Source organism: Orcinus orca, chromosome 1 (genome assembly GCF_937001465.1).
Source record: "Orcinus orca chromosome 1, mOrcOrc1.1, whole genome shotgun sequence".
In the NCBI taxonomy this organism is placed as follows: domain Eukaryota; kingdom Metazoa; phylum Chordata; class Mammalia; order Artiodactyla; family Delphinidae; genus Orcinus; species Orcinus orca.
In genome coordinates this window covers 31857806-31877408 of record NC_064559.1, presented here as the reverse complement: position 1 = coordinate 31877408, position 19603 = coordinate 31857806, and the positions used below count along the sequence as shown (strand labels likewise).

Here is a 19603-nt window from a genome sequence, read left to right as displayed (position 1 = left end):
TCACTCCTGAGACACTGCACAACCTCGACTGTAACTCCAGGGTCATTCGATGACATCCGGTTTTCACAGAAAAGGGGAAGGGCTCCCTCTGTCCACACTTTATCTCTCTGTGAGCCCAGCAGGAAAGGAAGTGAGAGGGATTCCAGAGGCCCCCGCTGGGTTCCCTCCTCTAAACCGACTCTGCTCTGCCCGGACAGGTGGAGGTGCCCAAGCTGCTGCAGTAGGACCGGGCTGCAGGCGCCATCCACGACGCCACGCCTGCCCAGGCCCCGCTTCCCAGGGCCGCACAGACCCCGCCCGCCACGCCGGCTGACCTGCCCTGGACGTCCCTGCCCTGCCGTGGGAGAGCTGGAGGCCTGGGCCAGCTCCGGGAAGGATGCCTTCTCTCCTTGCTTTCCTTTTCTTGTCTCTGAGGCTCTCCACAAATGTCTCATACCTGGAGCTGAGGTTTCTGGACAAGAAGAGTCCTTTCAGCACGTGACCGAGAAGACAGCACGCCTGGGGCCCATGCGGCTGGCAAGCTGCCAAAGTCCTAGGATCCAGGAACGATGTCTCCCAGGGACCACGTGACCCGCCCGGCCCCACTGCCCCGCTAGGGCCAGGATTCAGGCCTCTGAGGAGCCCTTGGGGCAAGGCCGCTGGGCTGCTGGCTCTCTGTGTGGGGTAAGCCTGGAAGACTGGAGGGCCAAGGGCCCAGAGAAGAGGGAGGAGGGGCTGAGGACACCCCCAAGCCCCTCCCAGCTAATCAGAGGACATGGCAGGGGCCGCGAGCCTGGGGGGAGTGGGCTCCAGACATGAGGAGAGGACAGACAGCAGCTGGACCTGAAGGTTTGATGCCAAAGCAGACATTTCCTCACTCCCACCTGCTGCTGTATAAATAGCTGTGTATCTGTTTTTCCATAAGATTTTGATAATATATACGAGCCTTTAGCTGTGCTTGGCTGTGCTCACCTCTGTGCTGTCCCGAGGGTCCCGATACTCACCTGGGCTCCCTGGAGGGCTCCAGAAACTCAGGTTCCCTGCCATGCCTCCCCAGGTTGCCACACACAAGCTCCCATCCGCAGAAAGCAGAGCATGAGGGAAAGACTCAGACGGGGGGGGGGGGGCTCCCGCTGACCCGCTGTCCAGGCCCTGGGGTCACTGGGCAGAGCCGCCGTCGGGGTGGCAGGCAGAGGGCAGCGCAGGGCGCTGGGATGACTATGTTAGGCGCGTTCTGGATGCTCCTTCGCGACTCTTCCTAACCGCGGGCTCCAGCCATCTCCTCCCAGCAGCCCCAGGCCACTGGGGAGCAGTGCCCGCACCGTGGGTGCCCCCACGCCCTCCATCCCCGATATAGCAAAGGCAAAGGCATCTCTCTGGTTTGATCGGCTAAAGGAGCTGCACCCCTGTCGCTGTGGAACTGCCACCTGGGTGTGGGTCAGATGTAGGCTTTCTTGCAGCTTGCCGTCTGCAGGGCGGAGGTGGGGCGTCCCTGCGCCGAAGCGGGACCCCTGAGCTAGGTCTGGCCAGAAACAGAGCGCAGCCTGGTCCCGGAAGCAGAGAGCTCAGATCCCAGGGCGCACCCTGCCCCCTCCCCCCACCCACGCGCCTGTCCCCCAGAAACCCAACCAAGGCCGGGCCGGAGGGGGACACACTGCCGCCCCCAAGCTAAGCGCAGCAAGTCTGCGGGCCGAGGCTGCGGCTCTGTGAGCCGGACCAACGTCACCTCCGCGTCGCAGACAAAGCCTGGCCCAGAGAGTGTGACACGGGCCGCGACCACTCAGCTCATCAGGATCCCGAGCTCCGCCCCGAGCTGCTCCTGGTGACGCCCCCTCCCGGCACCGACAAGGGCAGGTGAAGGGGCTCAGGTGGCCTAAGCGACCCCGCCCGCCAGGGTCCAGATCTTAGAGCTCCAGCTGGACCCGTCGCTTTAGGGCGTGACACACTTAACTCAAGATTAGCCGACAGAAAATCAGCTTCTGCTGTTCCTGGGCCGCCAGGGGCACCGCCCTCCCCCTCCCCCCTCCCCCCTCCCCGCTCCGCTGTGGCCTCCGCAGGCCGATGACGTCATCCCCTCCGAGCCTGGGGTGGGGGCGCAGCGCCACCTGGCGGACAGCGCGGCCCCGGGCCTTCTGCCGCGCAGCGTTCCGAGCCCGGAGGGTGGACAGCTGGACCTGGCGAGGCCCAACTGCTGGGAGGCCTGGGGTCGGGGTAGGGGGGGGCGATCGGGAGAGTCCTCGGGTGCGGGTGCTCTGGGATCAGCTGAATTGAGGGGAGGGGTTGCAAGGCGGGGCAAACGACCTGACAGCTGATGGATCCGGATTCAAACCCAGGTTTCCTGCCGACTTGAGCCAGGAGGCTCCCCCAGGGCCCTCCGGCCGCCGCACTCTCTCCCCCACCCCGTCCAGGGGTCCATCTGAGACTCTGGCCCCAGGCCCTGCCCGCAGGAAAAGTGCCCCCCGCCCCCATCCCCTCCCCGTCCCCTCGCCGGGCCTGGGGGCTGTGTGTACAAGCTGGGGCCCAGGCCCTGGAGGCACCGGGCCTGCAGGGCTATTCGGCCCACTTCCTGTCGTAGGAGGCCCAGGCCGGGCGTCAGGACCAAGGCCACTCAGGTGGCTTCTGTAAGGAGCATAAGATCCGAACGCGGGTCACCCACCAAGATCACCCAGCCTGGCTAGGCGTGTGCCAGCTGCCTGCTGGGGAGGGTGGGGGAGGGGGACAGGCTGCTGGCCTGGGGAGGGTCCCCCTCAGCAGCCTTGCCCGTGCTCTACCTGCCCTACCTGGCCACGCACCTTCCCCCCACCCCTCGGCCCCCTTCTGCAGCCCTCACCCCCTCCTTTATCCCACCCGCCCTCCAGCTTTCCCCTTGCCCCACCAGCGCTCCCCTTTCCTGCTGACCTCTGGCTCCTGGCCTGACTGTATTCCAAGTACCTGGGCCCTAGCCCTCTCCCTGTCTGCCTGCGCTGGGCTTTGCCCAGCATCACAGCATTCCCCGCTGCGCCCACAGCGCAGGCCGGCGGGCTTCGTGTAAGATGCCACCCTTCCCCATCTCGGCTTCCCAGACCTCCCCTCAGGGTCCCCGCCGGTCCCTCCCAGGCTAGCAGGACCGCACTTTCGCTCGATCCCTGAGGATCACGGCTCCTCCCACCCCCACCCCCCACGTTGTAGGGTGTCTGCCGGTTTTCCGGGGTGCTGCTGCAGGGGCAGCCGTGCCCCGTCCCCGGGTGAGGAGCTGGGCCACAGAGGACGTGGCACTTTTGGAGACAGGGTGCTGTCTTGTTTTAAAAACTAGAGAACGTGAGGGGGCCCTCCTCTCTGCTCCCCACGTGTGGAAGCTGCACTCTGGTCACGGTCGCCCCTTCTCTGAGAATTCTCTGTAGAGTTAATTGACTGGAAGTGTTGGGGGCAGCGTCCCAGGAGGCAGCTCTGACTGGGATAAACTTGACTCCCCTCCCAGACTACAGAGCAATTTTTAATTGGCCCCAGGCTGTTGACATAAGGATAATTAGTTCTGACCAGCACGGCCTTGCTTCATTTGCACTTCATTTCTTAGGGAAACTCAGAAATCTTATCCTGCAAACCTCCTCCACCTCCCAGCTTCAGGAGAGGAGGACGGTCCAAACCTTGGAGTGACCTGGTGACTGCCTCTCCCAGCGTATGATGGCAGAACCTGCGACCGGAAGCCAGGACACTCGCGGCCCCTCCCGCCTCTCTGCCCCATCCTCAAGGAAAAGGTGGACTTGCAGTTGTGGTCCCAGCTCTGGCCCCAGCAGCCCTAGCTTCCCCTCCATCTGGGTCAGGTCCAGGGACAGAGGTCTGACCCTGGCCCCAAAGCGGCTGGCCCAGGAGCTCCCCGCCTGGGCTGTGTGACGAGAGCCTCCAGTGGGCCCCGGGCATGGTTAGCACAATGGCCATCCAGACGAGGCTGCCGGGGCCCAGAGGCCTGAGGAAACCGAAGGGCAAGCAGGTTGCAGTGGGGCTGGAGGACCGCGGAGGGAGGGGAGGGGGCTGAGCCGAGGGGCTTGGTAAGGGGGAGATGGCGGATTGGGTGGCTTCCCAAGCTGAGTTGGCACTTTTCCCACTTGAATTAAAAACTGGCCTACGTCTTCAAGAGGGGAGGTCAGGGGAGGCGGGGGAGGGGACCTGCCTGGCCCAGTAGAGACACAGAATTGGGCCTGGGGGCCTTGTGCCTTGGGCTCCCCTGGTGCTCCAAGGCAGCTGACGGCACCTGCCCGGGCTGCCTCCTCTGATGGAGAAGGGCAGACCTGACCAAGCTTCCTGTACGCGGTTCACCCTCAGGACAGCCCCGAGGCAGCATCTGCATTCTACAGATAAGGAAGCTGAGACCTGGCAACCTCGGGAGACACAGACACACCCAGGTTCGACGGGGGCAGGGCCCGAGTGTGAGTCCAAGTGTACCGAATGGGGGCAGGGGCCCTTGTGCGGCGGTGGTGCCTCACTCGCCGGCCCCTCGTGGGGAATCTGTAACCAACCAACGAGCACCCTCTTCCCCGCAGTGGCAAGATTCGCCTCCCCGGCTCTGGGAACCAGCCCGAGGAGCCCTCAGCCTGGGGGCTTCTGCCTGTGCTCCAGCCCTGGCACCCGCCCTCCCCTGCTTCGGGGCTGTGGGGCTGCCGGCAGAGCCAGGAAGTTGTGCATGGCCCAATGACACAACCCACATGACATGTCATTACAGCTTTAATCCAGCAGCCGGGGCACGGCCCGTGGGGGCGCCAGCAGGAGGGCTTCTGCCCACGGCCGGTGGAGCCCCCCTCAGCCCACGGCGGGCAAACAGGAGCGGCCCAGCCTTCCCGGCTGGCGTCCTGGGAGGAGAAGGGACTAAAAGAAAGCAGGGGCTGTGACCCAGGCTTTCCTGTCCTTCCCCTGCCCCGGATAAAAATAGTCCACGCATCCCAGGCCCTCCCCACCCACCCCTCATTCACGGCCAAGTTCCAGCTCAGCTCCTGTTGCTCTCCCTGGGGCTCTGCTCCCAGAAGGTCTCAGGGCGTGGCTTGGTCTGGGGCCTGGCAAGCAGAGGACCCTGCCCACCCCCGGGCCGCATGAAGGTTCAGGAGGGGGCATCCCTGAGGGACGGCAGAGACGCAGCTGGTTGCTCAGGCTCCCGGGTAGGAGGGCTGGGGTGGCATATATGGGGGAGGAGCTGCAAGCCAAGGAAACAGGGTGAGGGTCACGGCGGCACGGGAGGGCGCAAGGGAGCCCCTGACCGCAGGGCCACACAGAACCCACGGGGCCGAGGCAGCCTGCAGGTCTGGGAGAAGGACTCGGGTTGTGAGGGGGCGGGGGCGGGCAGGTGGGAGCAAAGGGCTCACTTACCTGCAGGGTTGTAGACAGGGGGCCCCGCCGGGTAGAGTGGATACTGGGGTGCAGGACCACTAGGTGGGTACATGAAGCCAGGCTGTGGGGCTGCAGGGCCAGCTTTGGGGTCCTGGGGGTACGGGTACACCGGCTGCACTGGGATGCCTGTCATTGGGATCTCCTGGCCTAGTTGGGGGCCAAGGACCAGTATTCAGAGCCCTGCCTCCATGGGAAGCCACCTCCTCCAGCCCGGGAGGCCCTGCCGCCTCTGCTCCCAGACCCTGCTCGGCCGAGTCCAGCAGGGAGCCTGCAGGTGGTCCCCGCTGGTCAGTCTGGGTTCAGCAGTTTGCTCCCTCAGGGGGTTTCAGAGACCTCCTGGGCCAGAGAGCACGGCCTGGGGAACGTCTTACCTGGGCAAGGAGATGGCCGCTGTGGGGCTGGACTCTTGCAGCCTAGCAGAGCTGCCCCCAACGGGGGTCCCCCCACACTGATTCCCCCCCCCCCGGGCGGGAGTCACCGTTCCCACGCCCACCAGTCACACGCCAAGTCAGGCACACGTCCTCGAGCACGCACGGAGCGCACCGATGATGTTCACGCTCCAGGCCCCACCCCAAGTGCTTCCTACGAGCCAAGAGCACGCACAAACCCAGGGCACACACGCGCATGCCGGCAAGCGGTGCAGGCGCATTCGTGCATACCAGTCCAGCGTTCACACAGGCCCCTGAACGCTCCTGTTTCCGGGGTTACATGCTGGCAAGTGTGTGTCTGGAAGCACACGCTGCTGCACAACCTCACCCCCTTGACCTCTGGTGCCCACCGTGGGTCTCAGCCTGGCCCGGCTCAGGCTCCCCTGGCCCGTCCCACATGGACGCACCTTCAAATGGGCTCTGCAGCTGCTGGCGCCGGCGGTACAGGTAGCAGCAGGAACAGAGGAAGCAGCAGATGGTGGTGGCAACCACGGCCACGAAGAGGATCACGGCGGAGGCGATGCCCGCTATGGTCTTGGGACTTAGACAAAGAACAGGTCCCCTCACCTTCCAACCTCAAGGGCGGGATCCTCACCACGCCGACAGTAACACTGGGCTCGGACCCCTGGCCAGCAGGGGGCCACCACAAACCGAGATGTGGGTCTCCTGGTGGGGCTGTGCCCGACTGGTGTGGGTAGATCTTAGGGGACCACACTTCCCGGAAGGCCAGGCAGCCTGCCGGTCAGAGAGTGGCCGGCGGAGTTGTGGAGTGTGTGCCCCCGTCCATGACTTAACTGGTTAGACTCCAGCACGGGAGCCCTGAAAGTCCCCTGGGAAGTGATCCAGAGCTGTGTTCTCAGATCCCTCTTTAATCACAGTCCCCCTACACCTGTTCTATATGTCAGCGTCCCCTCCAATAAGAAGTTTGAAAACCACTCATTGTGTCCCCCCCTTTTCATGGAGAGGAAACAGTGACCCACCCGGGACGTCCTCCCCAAGATCATGCAGCTGGTGAGCAGAAGACCTGGGAATCAGACCCCGTCTCCCACCTCCCGGCCAGAGCTCCACTGCGCCCGGGTGCGCAGGCCCGGAGCGAGGGGAGGGCTCGGCCCAGCCGGCGGTGACCACATGACGGTAACTAGCCGGCCCCTCCTGGAACTCCCCAGCCCCGGCGCTACAGCCCCGCTTCGTGCCCAAGCCGGAGCCCTGGGTGTGGGCGAAGAATGTGGAGGCGGACAAGGAGGGAAGGGGCCGGAGCCCACCTGAAGGCCAGGCAGTGTTTCTGCTGCCTCTCGGTGATAAGCAAGGTCAGGTCCCGGCAGCAGTACCGATGGTAGCAGGTCCCGCAGCAGAAGGTGAAGAACTCGCAGTTGAAGCCCGGATGCCAGGAGCCATTCCGGTCCAGGTACCACAGGCAGTCCTCGCCGGCCAGCGCTGCGGGCACGGACGGGGGTACCCAGTGGCCGCCCAGCCCCACTCCCACTCCCCGGAGCTCCACCCTGGTCCCTGCGCCCAGAGGCCTCTGCCCGGAGCGGCCCCTGGGGTCGGCCCCACGCCCGGCACCCGCCGCCCTCCCCTCCCGCGGACCCCGCAACGCCGGGGCGCGGACTCCCCCAGGGTCTCCGGGACCGCGCGCAGAGACCTCTCCCGCGCCCCCGGCCCCCGGCCCTTACCCAGGGGCGCCCCCAGCACCAGGAGCGCGATCGCGGCGAGCGGCGCGGCCCCGCGGAGCCCGGCGGGCGGCATGGCGGGGCGCGGGGAGCGGCGCGGGGCGCGCAGGACGACGCCGGCCGCCCAGCTCCGCGGGGCCAGCGCGCCCGCCGGCTCCTCTCCGCCTACTCTGGGCGGGGCTCGGCCGGTCTGCGCTGACCCTGCCCCCGCGCCCCGCCCGTCCGGGCTCCGCCCAGGACACGCCCAGGACACGCCCCGAGCGGGCTCCTCCTTCCAAGTCCCCCCCGGGACCAGTGGCTGCTGGGCGCTGCGGCCGGCCGGGCCCGCCCCCTGCCTCGGCCCAATCGGCGTCCCGGCCCCCAGAAGCCCGGATCCTGGTGCCACCTCCGAGTGCTCAGGCGCAGCGGCCAACCCTGACCTTCCCCGTGCGGGACCTCCTCTGCCCCAGTCCAGCCCGGGACATCCTGCGGCGGCGAGAGGAGAGCGAGGAGGCGGGGGTCACCCCGCCCCCACCAGAACACAGGCGCCCATTGAGAGGCAGCTCAGAGCAGCTTTGTCCCCGCCGGGCCCACAGGCCTGGACCCTGCCAGCTGCGCTGGCTCCCTGAGTGGCCCCTTCCCCCTCCGAGTGGACAGCCCTGGCATGCGCCAGCCTATGGCCTCACCAGTCCGGATGGCAGGCAGCTGGGGCCACCTGGGGACCATGCAGTCCGACACCCTTGACAGTGAAAACCCCTTTCGTCACAAAGCAGCCCCGCAGAGATACTGCAGTAGCCAGAGAGCATAGGGAGGCCCTGCCCCCCACTCCCATAGGGAGTCATCAGTCTCCTTGCAAATTTGTACTGAGTATTGCTAGCTGTGCACCTGCTCCAGGGGCTCCCTGACCAGGAACATGCAGGGGACCAAGCTGTGGAAAAAATTCAAAGCTTCTCTTAGCTCCTCTGTGTGCATCCTTCAGGGTACTCAGACAGGCACCTCATTTGGGGCTCCCCGGAATCCCACGAGCGAAACTAAGCTCACTGGTGGTATCAGTCCATTTTACAGACAGAGATTTCTAGGATTCAAGGGTGTTAAAGGGTTTGTTCAAGGTAATAGAGCCAGTAAGTGGCAGACGCATTCTAAATCCAGCTTGCTTTGCCTACTGAGTGGGAGAAGGTATTTGCAAATGATATATCTGATAAGGGTCAAAATACAAAATATACAAAGAGCTCATACAACTCAACATAAAAAAAAATAGATTAAAAAAATGGGCAGAGGACCTGAATAGACATTTTTCCAAAGAAGACATACAGATGGCCAATAGGTACATGAAAAGATGCTCAACATCATTAATCATCAGAGAAATACAATTCAAAACCACAGTGAGATGTCACCTCATACCTGTCAGAATGACTGTCATCAAAAATACAACAAATAACAAATTTGTTGGTGAGGGTGTGGAGAAAAGGGAACACTTGTACACTGTTGGTAGGAATGAAAATTGGTGCGGCCACTGTCGAAAACAGTATGGAGATTCCAAAAAATAAAAAATAGAACTACCATACGATTCAGCAATTCCATTCCTGGGTATTTACCTGAAGAAAGTGAAAACACTAATTTGAAAAGATTTCTGCATCCTTATTTTCATTGCAGCATTATTCACAACAGCCAAGATATGGAAGCAACCTAAGTGTCCATCGACAGATGAATGGATATAGAAGATGTGGTGTACTCCTACAATGGACTACTACTCAGCCATAAAAAAGAATGGAATTTTGCCATTTACAACAACATGGCTGGACCTGGAGGGTATTATCCCAAGTTAAATAAGTCAGAGAAAGACAAATACTGTATGATATCCCATATGTGGAATCTAAAAAAACAAAACAAATGAACAAACATAAAACAAAAACAGAGTTATAGATGCAGAGGACAAACAGGTGGTTGCCAGAGGGGAGGGGGCTTGGGGAGAGGAAAGAAATAGGTGAGGGAGATTAGGAGGCACAAACTTCAAGTTACAAAGTAGAGTCACAGGGATGAGGAATATGGTGTGAGAAATAGAGTCAATAGCTCTGTAATATCTTTGTATGGTAACAGATGTAACTAGACTTATCATGGTGATCATCTTGGAACGTATAGAGATATTGAATCAGGACTTCCCTGGTGGCGCAGTGGTTAAGAATCCACCTGCCAATGTAGGGGACACGGGTTCGAGCCCTGGTCCGGGAAGATCCCACATGCCGTGGAGCAACTAAGCCCATGAGCCACAACTACTGAAGCCTGCGTGCTGCAGCTACTGAAGCCCACGCGCCTAGAGCCTGTGCTCTGCAACGAGAGGCCACCTCAATGAGAAGTCCGCACACGGCAACGAAGAGTAGCCCCCGCTCACCACAACAAGAGAAAGCCCGTGCCCAGCAACGAAGACCCAACGCAGCCAAAAATAAATTAAGTTAAAAAAATATATAATAAAATAATGCTTTAAAAAAAAGAAATATTCAATCACTATGTTGTGAACAGGAACTAACAGTGTTGTAGGTCAATTACAGACAACCAAACAAACTCATAGAAAAAAGAGATCAGATTTGTGGCCACCAGAGGAGGGGGGAGTTGGATGCAAAGAGTCAAAGGGTACAAACTCCCAGTTGTAAGATACTAAGCACTAGGGCTGCAATGTACAGCATGATCAATATAACGAATACGGCTGTAAGTTATACGAGAAAGCTGTCGAGAGGCTAAAGTCTGAGTTCTCATCACAAGGGTCCATCAGTCCAGCAATCCAGGTGGCTCCCATGCCCAACAGCAGACAGCCAGTCTCTCCAGTGTCCTGGGCGTGGAAGACCCAACAGAATCTAAACAGGTTAGGGAAGAGCAGCCAAAGAAGGTGCTGCCCCGTCCTGGGCCCCTGTGGGCGCTGGCACCCCACCAGGAGAGTGGAAGTGAGGAGAGGGTCGGCTCCTGCCCCAGGAAGCGGCTGGTAGTCTGATGGGGGCGGGGCGGGGGGCAGCGTACATCTGTCCTGACGCAGAAGCCGTGAAAAATGCCACAGAGGGCTTCCCTGGTGGCGCAGTGGTTGAGAATCCACCTGCCGATGCAGGGGACACGGGTTCGTGTCCCGGTCCGGGAAGATCCCACATGCCGCGGAGCGGCTGGGCCCGTGAGCCATGGCCGCTGAGCCTGCGCATCCGGAGCCTGTGCTCCGCAACGGGAGAGGCCACAACAGTGAGAGGCCCGCGTAACGCAAAAAAAAAAAAAAAAAGAGCCACAGAGACGGATGTATGGAGAGAGTTCCCAGGTCCTCACGCCTGACGGTGTGTCCATTCCCAGACCACAGGCTCTGTGAGTGTGGGGACCATAGGGCCCTGTGCTCCCTGTGACCCCCCTAGCCCTCACTGCGGGGGCTGCCCCGTGGTTGCTGAGTGACTCTCAGATGAAGGGCTGTCTCTTTCCTGCCCCAGCTGCGCGCCGACGTGCTCTCAGAGCCCATTTGTTGGAGCTCCTCTTCAGCATCCCTTCTTTCCGTGTCTTTATTTCTTCCTTCTTTAGGAAGCAAGATCTTAAATCTCTCCTATTAAAACGAAATAAAGCAAAGCAAAACAAAACCTCATGTTTCCCAAAACTCATCCCTTTCTAGCTATTTTCCTGCTTTTCTCCAAGCAGTTCTCCTCAAAGTTTACACCCCTGGTTCCTGCTCATCAGGACACCCAGCTCTCAGCTACGTCAGTGATTTTTGTTTTTTTTCAATTTTTACTTTTTGGCTGCGTTGGGTGTTCGTTGCTGCGTGCGGGCTTCTCACTGTGGTGGCTTCTCTTGTTGTGGAGCATGGGCTCTAGGTGCGCAGGCTCAGTAACTGTGGCACATGGATTTAGTTGCTCCGCGGCACACAGGATCTTCCCGGACCAGGGCTCAAACCCGTGTCCCCTGCATTGGCAGGCGGATTCTTAACCACTGTGCCACCAGGGAAGTCCGACATCAGTGATTGTCTAATTGCAAAATTCTAGGAAAACTTTTCAGTGCAGGGGATGGGAGGTGACTGGACAAGGGCAGAGGGTGAGGAAGGGGCCGCGGGCAGGCCAGAGGCGAGAACAGCTAGCCATGGGAGGGCTGGCGCTTCTCAGCAGGGGATGCTGGAGCCTGAAGGCGGGGAGCTAAGGCCCCAGAGCTAAGGCCAGCCCTGTGGCCATGACCGACCTGGACCTACATGCTGAGCCAGGCCTCCGGGCTGGGAGGGAGTGAGGAAGAGGCTTGGGTGGGAAAGCTGGGGGCCCTGGAAGGTGGTTGTATAGATAGATATTTAGGCCTGGAGGGGCTTCCCCAGACCTTCTGCAGGCAAGAGCACGTGGGAGCATGGTCCCCTCAACAAGCTGGCCTCCCGGCCCCCAGTGAGCGGGACAGACACTTTCCTGGACCTGAGGAGGCAGAGTGCGTTGAGTGTGATGATAATGGCAATACTAACAGCTAACTCTGCAAGTGAGTTTGAAACCATGCACCTCAGATTGGGACTTGAACCCACATGCTGGGACTCAAACCCGGCCAAAACCCACAGTCTTCCAACTGAGATCACACACCTGGTTTTAGAACTTAATGAAGCTCAGGTTCTTGATGTCTCGTTGCAAAAAGAATTCAGTGAGAAAGTGATAGGTAAGAAGTGGATTTATTTAGAGAGAAGCGCACTCCACAGAAAGAGTGGGCCATCTCAGAAGGCGAGAGCGGCCTCAGGAGAAACACACTCCACAGACAGAGCAGGCCATCTCAGAAGGCGAGAAAGGCACCAGGGCCTAGGGCTGTCAGCTTTAATAGGGGTGGGTAATTTCATAGGCTAATGAGGGGGAGGAGCATTCCAGCTATTTCAGGAAGGGGCGGGGATTTCCAGGAATTGGGCCACCGCCCACTTTTTGATCCTTCTGGTCGGCCTTGGAACTGTCATGGCACCTGTGGGCGTGTCATTCAGCTTGCTGATGTGTTACAGTGAGCGTATCCTGAGGCTCACGGTCTAGTGGAAGTCCACTCGTCCGCCATCTTGGACCCACTTGGCTCTAATCAGTTTATGTCATGTCGTCGGGCTACGTCAACCATTCTTTCAAAGGTTGTGCCCTGCCCCCTTCCCTCCTGTTTCAAGTTTGTCCCATTGTACAGATGAGGAAACGTGGGTTGGAAGTTAATTTTCCCAGCTCACGGTGGGGCTGGGATTTAGAATTGACTTTTGTGACGTCAAAGCCCAGGCCTTTCCATTTCACCTCCTGCCTCTCCTTGAACATGTGTAAAATGCTCCGTGCCGGGCCAGAGCAGTATTTGAGGAGACCTTGGTGCGGTGCGCAGCCCTTATCCCCAGCAGTACTCTGTGTGGGAAGCAGGGGCAGCGGGGAGGGGGAGGGGGGAGGGCAGGGCAAGCCCGTGACCCAGTTTGGGCTTGGCCCGGGGCTGTGGCAGTACTCTGCTGAGTCATCCCACCATGGGGCAATGACCAGGGCCTCCTCCCCACTGCTTGACGCTCCTCTTCAAATCAGAGCAGACTGACCTGGGCAACCCCGAGGCCCCCCTTACCTCCCCAGGCCCAGGGCCCTGGGGCCTCCACTCCAGAGGTTCCTGCCCCTCCCGACCGCCTGGCCCATGGTCCAAGCTGAGCCATCTTGAGACCAGAGTGACTCCCTTCCCTCCTTCCCTCGCCTCTGGGCAGTCAGGCTCTTCTTCAGGAGAGCCCTGCGGGCACTCTGCCCTCCTCCACCCCGCGGGCCTCTGTCCACCCAGCTCCTCCAGAGAGGTCATTACACCCTTTTGTCTGCCTGATGTAATCTCATTGCACTGAAGGAACAGGGTCTCCTGGCTCCTCTGCCCCAGGATAAACACACATTTCTCCTTCATCAGGTTTTTCCTGGTGTCTAGCTTGACTTATTTTTTTAATTAATTTATTTTTGGGTGCGCTGGGTCTTCGTTGCAGTGCGCGGGCTTTTCATTGCGGTGGCTTCTCTTGTTGCGGAGCACAGGCTCTAGGTGAGCGGGCTTCAGTAGTTGTGGCTCGCGGGCTCTAGAGCGCAGGCTCAGTAGTTGTGGCGTGCAGGCTCGCAGGCTCTCGAGCACAGGCTCAGTAGTTGCGGCTCACGGGCTTAGTTGCTCCGCGGCATGTGGGATCTTCCAGGACCAGGGCTCGAACCCGTGTCCCCTGCATTGGCAGGCGGATTCTTAACCACTGCGCCACCAGGGAAGCCCCAAGCTTGACTCTTTCTTGCTGTAAACGGAATGCTGCCTCCTGTATTTGTCCTCTTGGTGGGGGAGGGATGTGTGTGTGTGTGCAGGGGGCGGGGGGGTAATGGGGACGGGCCTCACCGCTGCTCCAGCTCCAGGTAGGAAGGAGCGCTCTTCTCTAGAGGGATTTTTGTCACTGCCTTTGGAGGGTTTCCGCTCCCAGAATGCCGGGCTTCTGCTTCTTTGCAGAGTCCCAGGACAGTCTAGGCAGAACTTGGGCAGCCAGGGTCTCAGGAAAGCAGGCAGGGGTAGCCAGCCTGCCCTGGGTGGCTGTAGGAGCAGCAGAGGTCCAGGTCCGGCCAGCGGGGCAGACGGGGAGAGCCAGGTTGTCTTTAAATGGCACCTTACTCAGCCTGCAGCCCTGCCAGCTGGGCAGGGTGGGGCAGACAAGTGCTATTTTGGGACTGAGGGTAAGAGAGGAAGAAGGCTCCGCTGACAGCTCTCCTCTGTCCCCACTCCCTCTCCGGGGAAGGGCTCACTGACCCTTCCCACCTGGGGTCTGTTTTCAGCCTGACCCCGCGTGAACCATTTGCGCAGATGCGAACGGCCGGTCTTCCTCGGCAAGACCGGCTGTGCGAGGGCAGCTCCAGGTGCTGAGAACGACACTGGGCTCAGTATTAGACTAATCATGGCCCCCACGGTACCGGCGGTGAGGCAGCCCCGCAGTCAGAATCGCTGCAGGAGGCGTTCCTCGGACCGGGAGGTGGCGGCTGGGGATTCAGCAGCTCGTCCAAAGCGGCCCCAGGGGATGAACAGCCGAGTTAGGATGCAGGATGCAGAGTCCCCGCTCCGAACCACCGGCCAGGGCAGGGGCCCTGCTCTGCCACTTCCTGGCTCTGCGAACTGGAGAAACTGCCCATCCCCTCTGGCCTCGGCTTCCGCGCTGTAAACGGACTAGGGTTCAGTCAGACCCACCAGAACCGCAGGTCAGCCGGCAGTGGCACTCTGGTCCTTCTCTCTCTATTCAACGGAAAAAGGATTTGCTGGAGGTCACTGGCAGGTCACAGGCGGGGCCTGGGCGGAACTGGCCCTCCTACCGCAGCCGGTGAGCACGCGGTCAGGCAGGGGAGCCAGGCTGGGAACCAGGGGTGCAAGAAGGCCATGCTTCTTTCTTTCAGTCGAATGAGATCAGACTGAGTCTCTATCCTGCCAGCTAGTGGGGAGTTCAGTCTGTTGTCCCTATGGTTTGCTCCCCCTGCCAGGATCCCAAAAAGGTCCCAGGACCTCACACAGTGCAAACACGGGGGCGGGCTCTGCAGATGTGAGTTCGGGAGACCTGCGACTCCAGCGGCCTCGACTTAACGCGGCCCAGGCACGGGGACCTTCCGGGGAGCCCCGGTGCCCCGTGTCCAGCCCTCACAACTCCTGGTGCTCTGCCAGGATCAGGGCAGGGTCCTCACGACTCACGGGCCCGCGGACTTCTAGAAGCTCCCTTCCTGTCTTCTGGGACCCCTCCCCCTCTCTTCCTCCAAGACCCTGGGCCTAATCTCAGTTGATGCAACCTTTCCATCAAGGATCCAGAAGCAGCTTATCCTCAAACAGTTCTGCCTTCCCCGTGCAAAAGCTGCTGAGGCAAGGAAGCGCAAAAACTCGGCTATGTTCCTGGAATAAGTGGAGAGAAAAAAACCTAGTGAAAGTAGATTAATACATCGATATTTTATAATGTCACGCAGACCAACATGGAAAAGCTCTGCTTAGCAGGTGGTAGGCAAGAGCCGCCGCCGCCGCCGCCTCCGTTTCTGTCCCCCGCACCCACAGCAGGACCCTCACAGAGCTGTCTTCCCAAAGGCTCACCAAGGCCCCAATTTAGCAGCAGCATCTGTGAAACTGAGTCACTCTAACCCAGTGAGTCAGGGAGACCGCCAAACACAGCTCCCTGCGACTGCGACTGCAGGGTGGGGAGGCAAGGGGCAGACGCCCCCCGCCCAAGCCCGAGGGTCTTCAAGCCGGTCCTCTTTATGTGTAACCACAGCCCTGAGGCAGGTGTCAGTTCCCCGTTTCACAGAGAAAGAAACCGAGGACCGGAGGTTGTCGCTTGTCTCAGCCTCGTAATCGTGCATCTCTGGGCCTGTTTCATCCACCTGTAAACGGGGTGGACACAGCACCTACTCTGTAAGGTTAGAGCTGACCTTTGAACATGGGTCTGCATGGTGCGGGTCCGCTAAGACGTGGGTTTTTCCAACAGTAACTACTACAGGATCACCCTGTCCCTGGTTGGTTGAATCGCAAATACGGAGAACCGAGGGCCTCCTGTAAGTCCTAAGTGGGCTTCCGACTGCCCCTAACACCCTCCTCCCCGAGCCACGGTCAAGGATCCACGGCAGAAGGTCTAAACGAGACCAGCAGGTGACACGTAGAGCAGCCCTGCATTTTGTGCTTCTGAAACAGCAGCAGCTGTCAGCCGCCCTGCAAGGGCAGCCTACCCCATCGCCATCAGCCATTCCCTTCGGGCAGTGGGCACTCAACCCAGAACCAGTTTCTCTCGTAACATCCCCAGAGCCACCGCACTGTTTCCTGTCCCCTACTAGACTGGCTCCTTGGGGAAGGGGCCAAGCCCCTTGCACCCGGCGATGGCCTTGCATGTGAGAGAGGCTTGACGTTTGCTGAAACACAATGGAAACAGAGGAGCCAGGAATCGGCTGTTACCATCTCCTTAGTGGCCACGGGTCCGCCGGGTTAGTGTCTTCCACGGGACAGGCCTTTAACCTTCCAGAGCGATGTCCTGTCTGCCCAAGTCCCCCAGCCCTTCCAGCTTCTTTCCTCCACACGATCCAGGTCGTCCACCTGGCCTTCCCCTTGCAGATGGGCCTCCTCTGTCAAGAGTCCTCATTGGGCACCAGACGCGACAGAGCACTCCAGGCGCACTGCCAGGCACAGGAAGGTCGAGGTTGCTGTACGTGACGCTCTGGACGCTGTGCTGCGACCCCAGCCTTCGTGTATACTGGGGTTTTGCAGAGACGCGTGAATAGCTCCTGGCATCACAGACACTCAGTACTGGCACAGGACTGCGCAACAGCGGTGCTTTGGAATCCTTGGCTCTTTTCATGGATGCTCTTGTCAATCCACATCTCTGAAAACCTTACATAGAGAGTCTGCCCACTTTTTGCAGCTTGTAGAGATGTTTGGACCCTATCTGAGAATAGGATCAGTACCTCCCCCTCTGCCCTTGTCTAGGACCTATTTCTTCTGTAAATGGCCTCAAACCCTCTTCTGGAAGATAAGGCATAAAAAACCCTCATCAGCCACTTACATCAAAGGAGGGCTGAGGACAGAGTGCCCTGGGGTACACCATAAACCACCCGATGGGTTAATCTGCACAGAGCTGGTGGACAGTCACCCACTTTTGCTTTCCTAATGCTTTTGCTTTCACCGTGTCCAGATTTCACCTGGTATGTTATTAAAACTAGACACTGAGGCCAGTTTGACATCACTCGCTCTTTTACACTTTATCGTGCTTGCCTGAGTCACCGGCTGGTCCGTGCTCCCCAAGCAGCAGCGCTCGAAGGTCAGGGGCGTGTGCTCCTCGGCTTCCTTTCCCGCCTGTGTGCTTCTCTCCACTGAGAGCTCTGTGAAGCCCTGGGCGAGGCCCTGGTGTCCTAGCCGCTGTTCTTCAGGGTCAGGGGACCTGAAGGATGTCAGAACAGCCAAGGGCTCTTATTCTCCAATGGTCTGACCTTGAACTCCAACTCCTTGCAAACAGGTAGCCCCACCCTTTCCATACTGGAGCTAGCTCTTTGGCCAAAAAGACAGACACAAAGGAGGAGCTAGAGAGAAACTTTTTGTCGGTTCCCTGGGCCTCCAGCAGGTCTTTTTCACCTCCTGCCCTGACAACGGATGTAGTCTCTGAACTCTCTTCCTCAAGGATAGAATGGAAACGTCTAGTGGGAACCAGCTGTTGAGGTAAACGGGATACGTGTGTGACAACGCTCTGGAAGCACGAGGAAGCGCCTGCGCGCCGAGGGCTGCCTCTGCTCTCGCCCACAGCGCTAAGTCTGTGGGGCGGGAGTAGCCCCCTAAATGCTGCCGCGACCCTTTCCTTCAGGACTCAAGTGCTGAGGCAGGAGGCCCGGTCCTCCCCAAAACCAGCGAGAGGAGAGCAGGAGGAAAGGACCTCGCTGGAGGATCACTCTGGCACTGGATGCAGACAGGCTTCCTAGGGAGCAGGCCCGGCCACTGTGCTGCTGGCAAGAGACCACTCCTTTGTGCCTATCCAGGACATCCTGGCCTGGTGGACCTTCAGCACCGAGCCCTGTCTTCAGACCTACAACCGTGGGGCGAGTCTCTGAGCACCAGTGGCCAGACGTGCCGTCATCTCCCCAGAATCATGGGGGGAGGAGCAGTGGTCAGAGGCGGCATGAGCCCAGGGCCTGGCTGGCAGCCCCGGGAACACACACACACCACCCGCCTCCCAGGCTTTCCACTGCAGGTGGGGGGCAGTGACCAGCAGGGACACCTAGCGGCAACAAGTCCCGAGGCTCCCAAGGCAGCCCCACAGAATCAATGCCCATGGGGGGGTGGTCTTTCCTTGAGAGAGTTAAATTCAGTTTATATTCTATTTTCCCGCTGAGACCACCACCCTAAAGGAATACTCTGCAGCTATTAAAAATGGGGCGCTGGGTGTGGGCAGTACCAAAAAAGGGGCTGCCGGGCTAATCCACCTTCCTCCTCTTGATTTCTTATCCTCATTCACTTTTGAGCCCACCAGAGACTATTCCCAACTGGGAGAATCAATCATTTCCTCTAGGTCAGCTAAAACACACAAGGGTATCTACTACATGGCTCTACCTAAGCCTTTCCCCTCATTTTAATTTTCCTTCTAAAAGGAATAGAAGGCAGAGGTGCTGAGACACCTTATACCATGCAGACTAAATTCATTTGTAAAGATTACTTTACTCTCCTAGAAAAATACACATTGCAAATTTGAGGGCTACAACTTACCCATCTTAGAGAATTCCTGAGGGAGAGGGGGAGCCTCTGAATATCAGACTGTGTGGGGATGTGTGTGAGAGGCATGTTAAATATGGTTGGGTCAGGTGGACTTTTTTAAAAAATCTGTTTTTCCCCCATTTTTTTTTTTTTTTTCTAAAAAAGGAAAAACAAATTGCCACGTGTCTGGCTTATCCCGTGAGCGCACGTATACAGAGGAACAGCGTCGGGGAGGGGCTGTCATGCAACGAGGCAAAACCAACATGACCTCCTTCGACGGGGAGTCTCAGTGTCGCAGGAGGAACGGGGGTCCCTGGCGCTGCTTCCCCTCGCTCCTACAAGACCCAGCACGTCTGCGGTGGGGGGCAGAAAACACCACTGTCTCCCGAGGGTATTCCTATCTGAACACGTCAGATGTCCTGCGGAAGGAAACAGGTCCACTTTAGAATATGAACAGTCGTGACCTCCGGTGCTCGTCAGGCGAGGCCAAATAGTCCACGAACACGTAAAACCCTTCTGGGCACTGTTTCTGGCCCGGCCAGCAGAGGGCTCTAGGAGCAAAGGTGGGCACAGCTGGGGACAAAAAGGTTCCAGAGACGGGCTTCTTCAGGGTACTTTGGGAAACGTCCTTTGTTCCAGCATTCCTAGGTGATGGCACTGGTGAGCCTGGTCTGTACTGTCAGTGTCACTCTGCAGAGGCCGCTCCCGGCTGAGAAGAAAGTGCATCTCAAGGCCAGTGAGGGCCGCAAAACGGTGTGCGTCGGGGTGGGAGGAGGACCGTTTCAGATGCCAATGGTCTGCAGAACCCGCCTCTCGTGGTCGTTGAGGTGGCCTGAGAACACCACGTAGCAGGGCTGCTGAGCAAACTGGCAGAGGAAGTCCGTGAGGTACGCCTGAAGGAACGGAGGAACGAGGAGGGAGGCGTCCCTGAGGGCGGGAACCACTGGCCTTCACACTGGTGCCAGTGCCCCAGGGATGCTTGCCCGTTCTTGGCTCTAGGGAAGGTTCAACCCAGAGACTGAATTC

The 19603-nt window shown here is 59.3% G+C and overlaps 3 protein-coding genes across 5 annotated transcripts in view; 1 reads left to right on the top strand and 2 right to left on the bottom strand.

Moving 5' to 3' along the window:
• Nucleotides 1–936, top strand: part of LMOD1 (leiomodin 1) — a 32296-nt gene extending 31360 nt beyond the window's left edge. Inside the window, exon 3 of the mRNA XM_004285394.3 lies at nt 198–936. Within this exon, the coding sequence (XP_004285442.1) occupies nt 198–224 (27 nt within the window). The 3' untranslated portion in view covers nt 225–936. The remainder of the gene's footprint in view (nt 1–197) is intronic.
• A 3723-nt stretch (nt 937–4659) lies between these two features.
• On the bottom strand, nt 4660–7607 carry SHISA4 (shisa family member 4). Of its 2 annotated transcripts, none has more exons than XM_033415915.2 (5): nt 7436–7607; nt 7025–7196; nt 6170–6303; nt 5314–5481; nt 4660–4818 (listed from the first exon to the last, which is right to left on the bottom strand). In XM_033415915.2, exons 1-5 carry the CDS (start codon nt 7506–7508, stop codon nt 4670–4672), a joined length of 696 nt encoding a protein of 231 aa, XP_033271806.1. In that variant the 5' UTR covers nt 7509–7607; the 3' UTR covers nt 4660–4669. The 2 variants fall into 2 exon arrangements, with proteins under 2 accessions (XP_033271806.1, XP_004285443.1); XM_004285395.3 differs by having other exon boundaries at nt 4660–5140; nt 7436–7603.
• A 10914-nt stretch (nt 7608–18521) lies between these two features.
• The window catches only part of IPO9 (importin 9), a 46037-nt gene continuing 44955 nt past the window's right edge, over nt 18522–19603 (bottom strand). For both annotated transcript variants that reach the window (XM_004285396.4, XM_033415938.2), the window contains exon 24: nt 18522–19470. In XM_004285396.4, the coding sequence (XP_004285444.1) occupies nt 19360–19470 (111 nt within the window). In that variant the 3' untranslated portion in view covers nt 18522–19359. The remainder of the gene's footprint in view (nt 19471–19603) is intronic.